The sequence below is a fragment of the Dermacentor albipictus genome, chromosome 8, assembly GCF_038994185.2.
Source record: "Dermacentor albipictus isolate Rhodes 1998 colony chromosome 8, USDA_Dalb.pri_finalv2, whole genome shotgun sequence".
NCBI classification, from domain to species: Eukaryota; Metazoa; Arthropoda; class Arachnida; order Ixodida; family Ixodidae; genus Dermacentor; species Dermacentor albipictus.
Genome location: NC_091828.1, coordinates 20,941,600 through 20,955,234, shown reverse-complemented (window position 1 = coordinate 20,955,234; position 13,635 = coordinate 20,941,600). Strand labels below are relative to the sequence as shown.

The 13,635-nt window shown below is 44.0% G+C and overlaps 2 protein-coding genes across 2 annotated transcripts in view; one reads left to right on the top strand and one right to left on the bottom strand.

Annotated features, from left to right (window-relative positions):
- LOC139048660 (uncharacterized) overlaps window positions 1–13,635 on the bottom strand; it is a 384,154-nt gene that overhangs the window by 261,899 nt on the left and 108,620 nt on the right. The gene's annotated exons all lie outside the window — the stretch shown is intronic.
- Window positions 1–13,635, top strand: part of eIF3d1 (eukaryotic translation initiation factor 3 subunit d1) — a 59,699-nt gene that overhangs the window by 44,778 nt on the left and 1,286 nt on the right. Inside the window, exons 11-12 of the mRNA XM_070523119.1 lie at window positions 8,411–8,603; window positions 12,005–12,159. Of these exons, the coding sequence (XP_070379220.1) occupies window positions 8,411–8,603; window positions 12,005–12,139 (328 nt within the window). The 3' untranslated portion in view covers window positions 12,140–12,159. The remainder of the gene's footprint in view (window positions 1–8,410; window positions 8,604–12,004; window positions 12,160–13,635) is intronic.

Below are 13,635 nucleotides of genomic sequence, written 5' to 3'. Positions count from 1 at the left end.
GTACTCCATAAAGAAAGCAACAAAATCCCAATAAAGAAAGGCGTCAGGCAGGGAGATACGATCTCTCCAATGCTATTCACAGCGTGTTTACAGGAGGTATTCAGAGACCTGGATTGGGAAGAAATGGGGATAAAAGTTAATGGAGAATACCTTAGTAACTTGCGATTCTCTGATGATATTGCCTTGCTTAGTAACTCAGGGGACCAACTGCAATGCATGCTCACTGACCTGGAGAGGCAAAGCAGAAGAGTGGGTCTAAAAATTAATCTGCAGAAAACTAAAGTAATGTTTAACAGTCTCGGAAGAGAACAGCAGTTTACAATAGGCAGCGAGGCACTGGAAGTCGTAAGGGAATACATCTACTTAGGGCAGGTAGTGACTGCGGATCCGGATCATGAGACAGAAATAATCAGAAGAATAAGAATGGGCTGGGGTGCGTTTGGCAGGCATTCTCAGATCATGAACAGCAGGTTGCCATTATCCCTCAAGAGAAAAGTGTATAATAGCTGTGTCTTACCAGTACTCACCTACGGGGCAGAAACCTGGAGGCTTAAGAAAAGGGTTCTACTCAAATTGAGGACGACGCAACGAGCTATGGAAAGAAGAATGATAGGTGTAACGTTAACCCATTGAGGGTCGACGCCGTAAATATACGGCGCCGCGAACAGGTCCGAAAATGGTCGATGCCGTATATTTACGGCGCCGTCTGTACGTTTAAAACGCGCGCTAATTTCCTAACTTTTTCTTGCCTGGCATGTGGTGCTACTATGTGGGAATACATGAAATTTTTTTCTCGCGTCTCTCTCTTTCAGTTTTCGTTCTATACTTTTTTCTTGCTCCGGCGCGTCTGCTACCGCTCGCGGGCGCGCGGCGGTTAGTTTCGGTTTTGTTCCGCACGCGGTTCGGCTTCTTTTGCTCGCAAAACTGATGGCTATTTCGTTCTTGTCACTCAAAGGGTGACCGCCTGTTACCCGCTCGGTTGTTGCTCACAGGGGTCCGCATACGAAGGATACCGCCGTGCATGCGTTTCCTTTTTTGGCCCTTTATTCCGAAGTTGCCTCCCACGTCTGCTCAGGGAAGCAGTACCCAGAGGAGGTGCCATGTCTGCGCCAACACCACTCGGCAGCAAAAACATCGCGAGGACAGACTGATCCCTCAGGACCTAAATAAAGTCCTTCATACCATACAAGGTACATGCGCGCTGAGTGCAACAAACCGCTCTGCGTGGAGCCATGCTTCAAGAAATACCACACGCTGAAGAAGTATTAGTGCAAAAGGAACATTTGAGACTTGCAAAAAATTTTCGTGTGCGCATTCTTCTTGTGTATTTTTCTCGTGTGCACATTGTGTATAACAATGCGCCAATTTTTTGAAAATCTTATAACTTTATTTGCTATTTTTATTGTTTTTCTTGAATAAACAGTCCATATATGCCAACGCCAAACATTTTTTTCTCACTTAACGGTCACCCTAGAAAAATTACAGTAATTTTTTTTCGAAATAGCTCCCTCTGAAGAATTTAAATGTGCAATAAAAAAAATCGACCCTGATGGTCACATGTGGCGAAAGAAATCGACCCTCAAAGGGTTAAGGGATAAGAAAAGAGCAGATTGGGTGAGGGAACAAACGCGAGTTAATGACATCTTAGTTGAAATCAAGAAAAAGAAATGGGCATGGGCAGGACATGTAATGAGGAGGGAAGATAACCGATGGTCATTAAGAGTTACGGATTGGATTCCAAGGAAAGGGATGCGTAGCAGGGGACGGCAGAAAGTTAGGTGGGCGGATGAGATTAAGAAGTTTGCAGGGACGGCATGGCCACAATTAGTACATGACCGGGGTTGTTGGAGAAATATGGGAGAGGCCTTTGCCCTGCAGTGGGCGTAACCAGGCTGATGATGATGATGACACGTCCACGAAAAGCGAAGCGCAATTCTTTTCTACTTCCTACGGCAAGAAAGGGGAAGCGGTTGTTCCAAGGCTCAGACGAGCCGACAAGATCGTGCCTGAGATAAGTCCTTGCGTCACGCAATCTCATACTGCATTGGCAATCAGCAGTGAAGCGAATAATTTCCCACTGTCCCGGCGTGTAGGTTTACTTTGGAGACTGCAGACGATGTGCTGATGCCTATTCCCGTGCCTCTTGCGCGTATGCGGGGTTCATGTTGGTGCATTCCAGATTCTGTTACAAGCCTATATTGGCACCTAATGTCTACATCAGTGGAATAATTTTGCATTTTTAATTATATCATAATTCTTATTTCCCAGTTCTGAAGCTTCAAATTTATATTTTACCAGTTTCTTCAAGTTCTTTTTTTTTTTTGTCAAGTATGGCGTTTTTAAAAAATGTCTCAAATTTTGGGATCACCACTGTGTTCCTTCTACTCAATCAATTATCATCATTATTTATTTCCCTGAATGCAGGTGAGTTTGAGAGTGCACAGAAAATGTGACGTAGTGTCTTAGGACACTTAAATATATTGAAATGCTGTATATATCACAAATAAAGATTCACAATTTTAAAGCTGCAACTTTAGAATTTGGCAACCTTGGCTGAAGTACAGATACAAATATTCAAATGACAACTTGCAGTATTTGAACATCCAGGAACATACCTGCTTCAGTTTAGCTATGTTGTTGCATTACATTTTTTTGCAAATCGCATCCCGAGTATTTAACACAAGAATTACCTACTTTTTGTTATTGACCTCAGAAAAAATTGCATAGTTGCATAGTTATAAGCAGCCCACAAGATTGGACATGTCCTGAAAGTTTCATGTGTCTATAGCAAGTATCAAAAATGGTTGTTCTGGATGCCATGTCCCCCCATATTCAATGCTGTTTGTATTTTGTACTTGTCTGAAAACACAAATTTTGGTCTCCATGCCTTATTCAGGCCTTAATATCTTAACACCAAGACCAGATAGAACTGACAATTTTTTTTTGCAAAACAGAGCCTAATGTATACTTTATGCAGTATAGCAAGCAAATTTCTGTTGTTTTTGCTTTGTAAATAAATTATTTTGCTACAATTTCTGCCACATGGTTGCCATGTTTTGTGGGCTTATATTCAATGGGCTGTAAAATATCTATATTAAGGGTCAGGTAAAAAATGTGCTTTCTATCTTTCATTTCTCAGTTTTTATGCTATCTAAACATGCCTTACAAAGAATTTTCTATTGTGCCATTTAATTTCCATTGTGGCCTTAAACAATGGAAGTGAAATGTTAATTATCCTAGTAACTAATTGACCTACAAAACTAATTACATATTGCATAAATCAGCACAAAAATCTTACTAAGACTAGAAAGTTTCATTATTATTGATGAAGAAGAGGATATTATTTATAACACTGTCCCCCCTTAATGGGATCACCTTGCCAATCCAAAAACGTAGCTTATGAATTGGCAAGTACGTCACATTGGGATATGCAGCCTGCATGTCCTGTTTTAGAGGTAATCTGCCATATGTATAAAGTGTGTGTGTGTGAAGATGGAACGGCATCACGCTGTCTTCTAGAGCGTTAAGTACTGGAAGCTGCGTACTGTATTTACTTGAATGTAACACCACGACGATTCTAATGCGAGGGCCGACCTTTCAGTCTGAAAAAAAAAAATGGCACATTTATTCGAGGAATCAGTTCGAAAACGAGTTCACTTATCGTCGTCTGAGAAGGAGATGCAGCAATTCCTTGGGCAGTATTCTTGGGCGATCACTTTGGGAGATAGTTTCACTTTCACAAAATTTTGCATGATCACATCAGTGCCAAGAGCATCGTCAGTCGTATACTTCGAGGGGTTCGGTGCCAAAACGAGCTGAGTCTCGCAAAAGTAAAACCATTTCCGAAAGTGATCATCCAGGAATCAAGTCATCCGTGCCATCAAGCTCGTTTGAGATTAAGTACTTCTGTAGGACCACACAACCATTTCGTTCGGGGACAGTACGAGGCCACTACAAGGCCCTTTTGATTGAACCCACATTTATATACAAAGGGCCTCCCATTGATGATGCCACCATGGATGATGCCACCATGGATGGTGTAACCATCCGATAATCGTCGACTCATTGACGTCGAGCCACCGAGCCACGTCGGAGTTTCCCCGTTCCTCGGCCGTCAAACTTGCTCGTCTCTCGAAGCAGCCGCTATATGGAACACTCTCCTTCATCATAATGTTGTGAATAAACGTAGTCGAAGCACAAAATGGCCGCAGGGTAATGCGGCACCATGACACCAGTTGCAAAACGCAGTGAAAACGGTGTTGATTCCAACAGGACACAACATGCGCATAACAAGGAAGAAGTTTTGACTTGGTTGACTTGTCTGTGGATTGAATTGAGACATAAAGGTGCAGGTTTCCACCGTAACGTTAAAAACCGCGGTGTGCAGAATATTTGTTTCAAGATTGTAAATATTGCCATTATTTTAATGTAATGCAAGCGTCAAGTTCAAGCAATGACAATTGAAAAAAAAAAAGAACAACTCGCGTTACCATCAAGTAAATATGGTAATGATGAGTTTCAGAGAAGCAGACTATGCATTTGTTCCCCATGTCTGGCGTTTTTCATAACTTTGTATCGCGGATGTGAAGATAATGCCGACAAGGCATGAAACCCTGTGTTTTGTCGCCAACTCTCAAATTCAACAAAATTAATCTTTTTGTGTTCAAGTTTGCTTTTCCGATTGTCTGATAATGCGGAAAATTTTGTGGCCTCTTCGTATAAGGAAAATCAATCGCCAACTGTACTTATTTGCATAAAAGGTCGAATTTTAATAAAATAAAGCAAAATGCCAATTTTACAGGCTTCGTTATATCGAGGTTCAACTTTATTATAATGGCACTGTATTTGCATGACGGCTAGCTGACTGTCATGCTTGTGCACGTTACAGAAAGAAACCAACTAATTACAATTACTCTTTTAAAAATGTGATTGATTACAGTTACTAATTACTGCTCCACGAATGGGATTGAACAATTTGTAAAAAGTAATTGATTACTTTAACATTGCTTTCCTCTCTGCTTTTATTAACATTGCACAAATACAGTACTATATAGAATGAGCTGGCCTAGCTTTTTCCAATACGTACCCCACAGCTTTTCACATGTTGTTTACAGTTGCTTTTCAGATTTTGCTATGGCAATTTTCCTATGTTTTCTTGTGAAGACATCTGCAGCTACACTTAAGGCTCCCCTGATGTGTATGCTAGAAAGAAGTTTCTCTGTTATAATGTATGAATACCTTGCAGGCAAAACTGTGGTTACTCAATGCCGCAGTGCTTGGGTCTGTCTGAGATCTCTATGAAGTTCAGTGCTTCATTATCGCTGGAGCTAGGGAAAGGTGCTCCCGATAGGGCCAGTGAAACACTAAAAAATCATCCGTAGGTCCCTGGTGTCAGCCATCTTAAGTGGCCGTGGCTATCGGGCCATAGGAGCGCCTTGTACAGTCGCCGACAGATCTTTCGGACTCAAAAAATTTGGACTCAATTGTTATTCCGGATTTCATAAATGCACTGTCAGGGCTCCCGTAGAGCTAATGCATTTCCGCGACCAATCTTTTGGACAAATTTAGGCCTGAAAGCTCGATTCTCCGTTCCAAATCACTCTTTCCGAGCCATGCTGCCATATCTTGCATTTTCTTGCTGGCTTGGCCAGGCATGGCTTCCAGTGGCCTGCTCTATAGCATCCAAGTGTGGGAGGTGCACACCATCAGTAGAGAGCGTGCGCCATCCTCCAGTCTCAGAGGCTATGCTCACTCTTCCTTGGCTGACGAGACGCCCTTTTTTTTTCTTGGGCAGCACTATCATCATACACATACGGGATCTTTTTTCTTTTCCCCTTTTTAGTTTCGGTCTCTATTCCACACATGGTTTGTTCACAGAGCAAGTGTGTCTCAAAGGTGTCGTATCTTTGTGTACGTTTGTGTGGCTTTGCATTTGTGTGCTTGGCACTGCCCGCGCCTTCGTGAGCTCCAAGTGGTGCCGTGAAACGTGGCTCAGTTTTTTTTTATCTCCATGGTGGTCCCCGTTGGTGAAGATCACCAACGCAATGTCGCTCTTGTTGGCTGTGTAAGGAGACATTACTCTTGCACAAATTCAAGCAAATCTGATCTCCTCCAACCATAGTAGGAGGCAGGACAGTATCAGAGATTTTTTTAAGCCACTGGATGCGTAAGACATATAATTTCTTTGGCTGAACAAGTTTTTCAAACTGTTTGACTTTTTTGTCTATTTTTCAGTCCCCGCGAGGTCCAGAAAATTGGTCAGAGACTGTATAGTATTTGTCATCCATAGGGGTGTACGAATATTTGAAAATTTGAAATATTATCGAAAGCTACATTTTTAATGTCCGCATTCCATTTGAAAACTATGTATATTGCAACTTTTTGAATATGTAGTAGGATACGAATATTTGAAACAACTTGAATATATTCCTGGCTGCTTCTATCTAATCTAAGAATATGCGTGTAATCCTGGGCGAAATTTTGTGAAACTTCGTGCTGCTGGTGAAATTTTGCCTCCTTGTAAAGCGCGCTTAGCCACTGGGCGATTAAGCTCTGTGGGAAAGCCAGCATTTCATTCGCAAACTGCACGGATTTGTGGACGGCCAGGGCGCACTCTCTTGCTGCCCCCGTATCTTGTGTTCAGGCGGAAGACCCTTCCGAAAGGAATCGTGTTTCCAAGTGGCGTGATTGTGCACGCAAATGAGAAAGGTTGGATGACCACGTTGGATGGTCACTGACTGGATTGATAACGTTTGGCAGAAGAGACCCGGCAGCAGTTTGGGTCTGCAGTTTGGTTCAGCAGTTTGGGATGCTTGTGCTCGAGGCGTTTAGGTGCCACCTTGACCGGCGCATCAAGGACAAGCTGGCTGTGTGCAAGACCGACCTTGTCGTGATACCCGGCGGCATGACATCACAGCTCCAGCCGCTCGATGTTTGCTTGAACAAGCCAGTGAAAGATAGAATTCGGGCGCTCTACACTGAATGGCTTGTCAGCGGCTGCCACAAATTCACGCCCGCCAATAAAATGAAGCATGCCTCACTGCAGGACTTTGCTGGATAGGTGAAAGATGCATGGTGCACGATTCCGCCTGCCATGGTCAACAAGGCTTTTAAAAAGTGCAGGATTTCGAATGCCATGGACGGAACCGAGGATGAAATGCTTTGGCCTGTTGATAGTGATAAGGAGTTGTCTGATAGCGACGACGAGTGATATGTTGCCCCACGTGACTCGTACCGGCGCAGTGAAAATCTTGGTGGCAAGGTACGCCGCTTCCTTGTGTTTTTATTCATCGCAACTTTAGTGTATTGGGAATAAATTTGTTTTTTTTTTTTTTTCAAATGAGAGAAAATGGTATTTCTATATGAAAGCATGAGGTGGGCAGTATTGTTTTCTTTTTGGTATCGAGAACGGGTGCGCATTACAGTCGAGGGCGCGTTAGAATCGAGTAACTACGATAACTATGGTCCACGTTTTTCAGTTCTTTGCACACTGTAATTCCCACCAAATATATGTACTTGAAGCTGCATCGCCTGTTATAGCTTGTTTCAGGAAAATGTAATGGAATACATGTAATTGGTTACTGAATGAATGTAATAGAATTACAGGGAGAGTTACCGAGTAAACAAAGTAGTTGGTAAACTACAAAATGACCAATAAATGTGAGTGATTACTAGTAAATAAAGTCGAACCTGGCTATATCGAACTTGCAATAAAACGCCTATCAGTTCAATATAGGGCATAATTCGATATAAGCCTGCTAAATAATTGGATGTCATAAAAGGACATGCCATATATAAAATCACTTCATTGATGAAACTAGCTTAGTTTCGCATGAAATAGTCCTGCATTTTCTTTTGCTTGGTCAATTTCGCTGCCTGTGACACGCACTTCTCCACATTGTCTAAGGAGTCGGAGCAGCTGAGGCCACAACCTTCCACATTCGTGCAGAAGCACCGGACTAGTGCAAGCGCACCAATCACTTCGGAGGATGAACTCGCACTTTCGCCATCTTGCACGACAAGGGCACAAGAGCCTCTCATTGGCTGTCTGAGCAAGCGCTGTGCGCCGGCCTGGATCATTTCTTGCAGGGGGGTGTCGATGGCTCGCCCGATGCAGCGCGGTCACGTTAGGGAGAGCAGTTGGATAGAGCCGCGTCGCCGGGTTTTCTTGCCACCGTGGGGGCACTTTTCCGCTGCTTGACGTACAATATATTGGGAGTCGCTGCTATTTTGCTCTATGTAAGCATAATTTTTGCTATATATACTCATTGTAACTATACCATGTCCAGAAATTATTCAATATATAGAATAATTAAATGTAAACGGGTTCTGTATAGTCGGGTTCGACTGCACTAGCGATTTGTTGCATACAATCCTGCTGACTGTATGTGTGCCCTGTCTCCCCGTGCAGGTATGTGTCACGGGTGCACGTGCGTGATTCGTCCAAGCACGCCATCCTGGGCACGCAGCAGTTCAAGCCCAAGGAGTTTGCCGACCAGATCAACCTGAACATGGACAATGCATGGGGCATCCTGCGATGCATCATCGACTGCTGCATGCGCCTGCCCGAGGGCAAGTACCTCATCCTGAAGGACCCAAATAAGGTAGGACAGCATGTGGACTAGCTTCTGTAGGAACACTGATGTGGTCAGAGTGGCCTTGGCACGCTGCCAACCCTCCTGATTTGTCTAGCCTGGAGACTTCCAAATCGCACTGACACAGCCATAAGAATGTCTGAAAAACTGCCCCCAACTCCACCGTGACAGAAAGCAAAAACAAAGAAAGCATACAGTGACATACTCAGACTGAGTAACATTGCCCAACCATATACATTTCCACTCATGTTACTAAAGCATCTTGCACATGTTAACCACACTTGCAGCACAATTCCAGTTGGAAGTGTTTTAAGATGTATGTGACACATCTTAAATGTCATTACAGTGCCGACCGATAGGTTCGACATCGATAATCCGGATGTGCTCAGTAATTCGGACAGCTTTGCAACACCGCTAGTGGCCCCATAGACTTGATGCGTAAAGACCACCTATATTTTGGACAGCTGCCAGCTCTACATTCTATTATCCGGACACTGTCCGTGGCTTTAGCATACGCCGACTCTGCCACCATTATCTCCTCTGGCGACATCGATGAGACATCAAGCAATGGCGCCTCAGAGACATGAGACATCAAGTATGGCCTAAGAGATTACGTGTTAGATGGTAATCTCTGAGCGCTTGCCTTGGTCAGAGCACTACGCCTCAGAGATTTAACTGCAAGTGCCAATCTTGGAGGCTTTGCCTGAATTATATGTTGCATCAGCATCATGATCATCACATACTGTTCTGGCAACCCCACGCATGGCCTGCCCTTGCTGTTCTGTTTTTCGAGTTTGTCTTTCGAGCAGCGTTCCGCCATTCAGTGCTTGTTTATTTAGTTTGCATTCCCGACAGAAGTCTCTCGCACGAACTTACTGACAGTCCGCATGAATGGCACTAACATTTCCCTCACAGTCTGAATGAGCCCGACTCCGTAACTGAAGAACAACTGCCGCCTACCACAACGAGCTCAAATGCGGACTCCATTGATGACCTGCTAGGCTACGGTGTGCCAATTCCTGCCGCTGTTACATTTGAAGACTTTGCAGACATCTACAGCGCAGTTGTGTCATGTGCCGAACTGAACAATGATGAAATGATTGAGCAAGTTCTCCCACCGTCAAACAATGAGTATGACTCGGATTGTGATGACGAAGATGATGGTGTGCCAGGTGCTCCGGAGCCTTTCACATGGGGATCTGACTCGAGCCTTTGCAGTCCTTGCATCGGTGTACGCGACAGCGCAAAACTGGCAGAAATACAGGCGGGCTTGGTTGCGGATGAGCGGAAGTGCGTGCAGAACACCGCTTACTGCACACATTGCAATTTACTAATTGTAGCTGGGGACCTCAAAAGTCATGTCCACTTGGAATGAATTCTGAGAATGACCCGTTTCGATGTGTGTTCCCCAACGTTTGGGTCAAAATGCACTGGCATTCCATTAATTTTTGGGCTTCAGTACATTTAAAGCTGTTTTGTTGAAGTAAGCAGAACAGTGCTAGTTTTAAAATTTGTGTTTAGCGGATGTGCCTTGTGATATCATTGGCTTCAATACACACGTTCAAAGTATGCGTTAAAACAATTAGTAGTTCGAAAGTTAATTAGTGAAATTTTGCAAATTAGTTAATTGTGCATTTTGATTTCCAGTATTAGTAATGTCCACCTTTTCGATTAATTCAGCTCAATGATTGAATTTGTGTATAGGGCACATGCAATTCCATTAAACTCTGTTAACGATAAGGAAAAAGCGGTGTACACATGTGCCGGTGGCACCATCTCTTGATGGCAACATAAACAGCACAGGTACACTTGACCTTTGCATCTAAGGTCACATCCTATTCCGTCCGGGTTTTAAGAGAAATAGAGAAAAGAAGAGAATAAATACCTAAGACTTCATTTACAGTATTCTGTCTCGCTGCACAGCACATTTACGGTGGCTATTTTGCACACTCGGCATTTCACAGGCGTCGGTGAAATGTTGTGTGGTGTGTTCTGCATTGCTGCTCACTATTCCATGTGCTGTTAATGGCAGCCTCGAGCCGATAGGAGAGAGCTGTGACATTGCATGCAAGTGCTTGAAGTTGCAGACGAGAGCTTCCTTCTCTCGTTTGCGAGCATGCATCTCCTCTGAGCTCAGACACAGCTCGCACGCCTTATCCTAGAGGCAATCTGCGGTGGGAGCAAAGCTAAGATAGCCGTGGCTTCACGTGCACTATCCTCCCATGTGTTTAGTGCTGAAGCTCGCGCAGTCTTGCGTTTCGGAGGCTCTTGGAAGCGAGAGATAGACGAAGCCTTCGCTGCCCTCTGCCTGTGCTCTTCATGATAGTGTCGTCCCACTGCGGGCAACACTATGAGCCATGGCAGGGGTGTTCAGTAAAAGTGAAGATATCAGAAGGGAAGTGAAGATAATGTGAAGATATCGACACAACATAAAACCGCATTTTTGTTTGCAGACTCGCAAATTCAACAAAATGATTTCTTTCTTATTCAAATTTGTTTTTTTCTTGCGATTTTGCAATAAATAAAATTATACAGTGCCTTTCATGTAAAAAAAATTCATAGGCGATTGTACTTACTAGCTAAACAGCCAAATTTCAAAATAACAAGATTTTATTATAACAAAGTGAAGTGCCAATTTTACTAACTTCGTCGTATTGACGTTTAACTGTACTACAGCGAGATCCAAGGTGCCGTGGCAACATCAAGGATGTGGTGGCTTATGCACAAATTTCAAGAAAAGCGCAAAGTTCGGCCCCGATTTCTCCCTTTAAGAATCTGCCTGTTTCTGCTAAAAGAACGCATATCCAATTTAGAAGAGTACTCGACCAATCTACGACTTCATTATTTTTTGTAGTGTGTCCTTTGATTGATTACCACTGGACATTGTAAGAGTGGCTTGACTTCAGCATCTTTTATTAGTGCAACTAGTATCCTTACCTTACTTCCCTCACTTTGGCGTGCTGCTGCTGTCTGCTATCAGGCCCCTAAAATGTTGGTATTGCTAGCGGAAAAATAGTGCATGCGCAAAGTCACCCAATACAGACTACCACAGATGCACGCTGCGATGCTGCAAGATCATCACAACTGTTGTAAAACTGGTTGCAGGGCCTCCTCTGCAGTTGGCACGTGCCACCTAATAAGGCCTTATCAGCTGCCGAGCTATGAGAACAGACCCAAAGCAATGGAATTCCCAGAATGACGTACAGATTCTAAACGAAGGGGTTCTCAGCAATGCAGTGTGTAGCTGCATCGCTTGCATGCTAATCCCATCACCGTCTGCAGGTGACGCAGAAGCATGGGCATTATTTGGCGATATTGGATGCAGAGTTCAGCTGAAGGAAAGGTCAATTGTATGAACATGGACTGTACTGGCATGACAGAAGGCATTGATCCACTTGTGTGTTTTGCAGCCCGTGATCCGTCTGTATGACATCCCGGACAACACCTTTGAGACTGAGAACGAGGGCGAGGATGATGACGACGACGAAGATGAGGAGGAAGGGACGGCCGCTGGTGGTGGCGGCGAGGGTGACAAGAAGGCCTGAGCCATTTCCCTGCCACTCTGGTGAGTGGTGCAGACATTTCTTAACCCGATTAGCCTTCTTTGGGAACTAACCTCTCACGTACCCAGTGACCCCAGCTGCGTGCTAGCTTGGGACACTGGGTATGTGCTGTCTTGGCGAGCAGGCAACATGGCACACCGGGTATGCGGCCGAATAAACAACTTGTGGCTGGCTGCTGCGTTTCCAGTGTGTACACAGCTTGCATGGTTACGTTATATGCATAACGTTATGCATGGTTACGTTATACTACCAATAGCAAAAGGTCGTCTTCATGAGCGTTCTGAACAAGCGATCAGTGCTCACCCATTACAGCAAACCGTCCTCCATGGAAAAAGCTTGCCATGCTCGCATGCCTGTCGCCGTCCGCGCAGGTTTGGGTGACATCCAGGCACATGGCCCTCAGTAAAATGAAGGGGATGAGGTGTATAACACAGGTTCCTATCCTGCTAGCTACGGCAAATTTGTAATAAAACTGAGATAAGTCAGTTAGGCAAGGTAGCCATACTTGTTTATTTTGACTTCGTCCTCTTCTTTTCTCCCAACCTTTTCTCTTCTTCTACCTTACATTGAATAAGGTAATAAAATCACTAACATTAAATGTTGCTTGCTTGTTCGCAATAAAAAAGAAAAAAAAACTCGACTAGCATTAACGCAAGCCTGCCAACATAGAGTGGGCGCTGTTCACGGAAATCCTTGGTTTATTTTTTTCTTGGCAACAGTTAGTTGGCACATCCGGTATGTAATTTAATAGTGGTTTCTGAGAAACCTGTAAGGGTTCCCTTTGTAGCGTCGTGCTACAGTCGAGTGGATGGCAATTTTTCTCTGTCATCAATTTTACTCGCCTTGCAGGCTTCCGTAGAACTGATCTGCCGTGATCCAATAGTGTTCTGCAAAGTAAAATAAAGAACACTTTACTTCATATGCCTGTATTTCACTCATATTGACCTTTACCAAGCTGTTCCAAAACTTCCTTGACCGCTTCTGCCCATGTATTGCCATTTCTTCAGCTGTACTATAAGTAGCTGGCAAGACTGCTGTCGATGCATCTTTTTTTTTCTCAAAAAGCTTTCCGACCAAGTTGCGTCTCATTTGCTCATTACTCCAGTATTGTTCCACACGTCCCATCACAGTTTTCCAAAGATTCCAGAGCTTTTAATGCAATCAGCATTCTTAACCTAGTGTGCTGCTGCTGTCTGCAGTCTAGTCCCCTAAACATCATTTTCACTCGGGAGACAAGAAAGGAAATTGCCTGGCTGACTGCACTCTTCTAGCTGGCAGTAATAAAAATGGTTTAAAGCCTGAACAAGGCACCTATGCAATCATGCCATAGTTCACTCAAAGTCGGATATGCTGAACTGCAATTCGATGGTGTCGGCAGGACAAAACTGACCGCAGTTGGGAGGCCGTGTTTAGTGAAACGTTCGTTGCGGTGTAGACCTGTGGTCTGTGGTGGTGCTATGGCGCGTGGGTGTACTGAT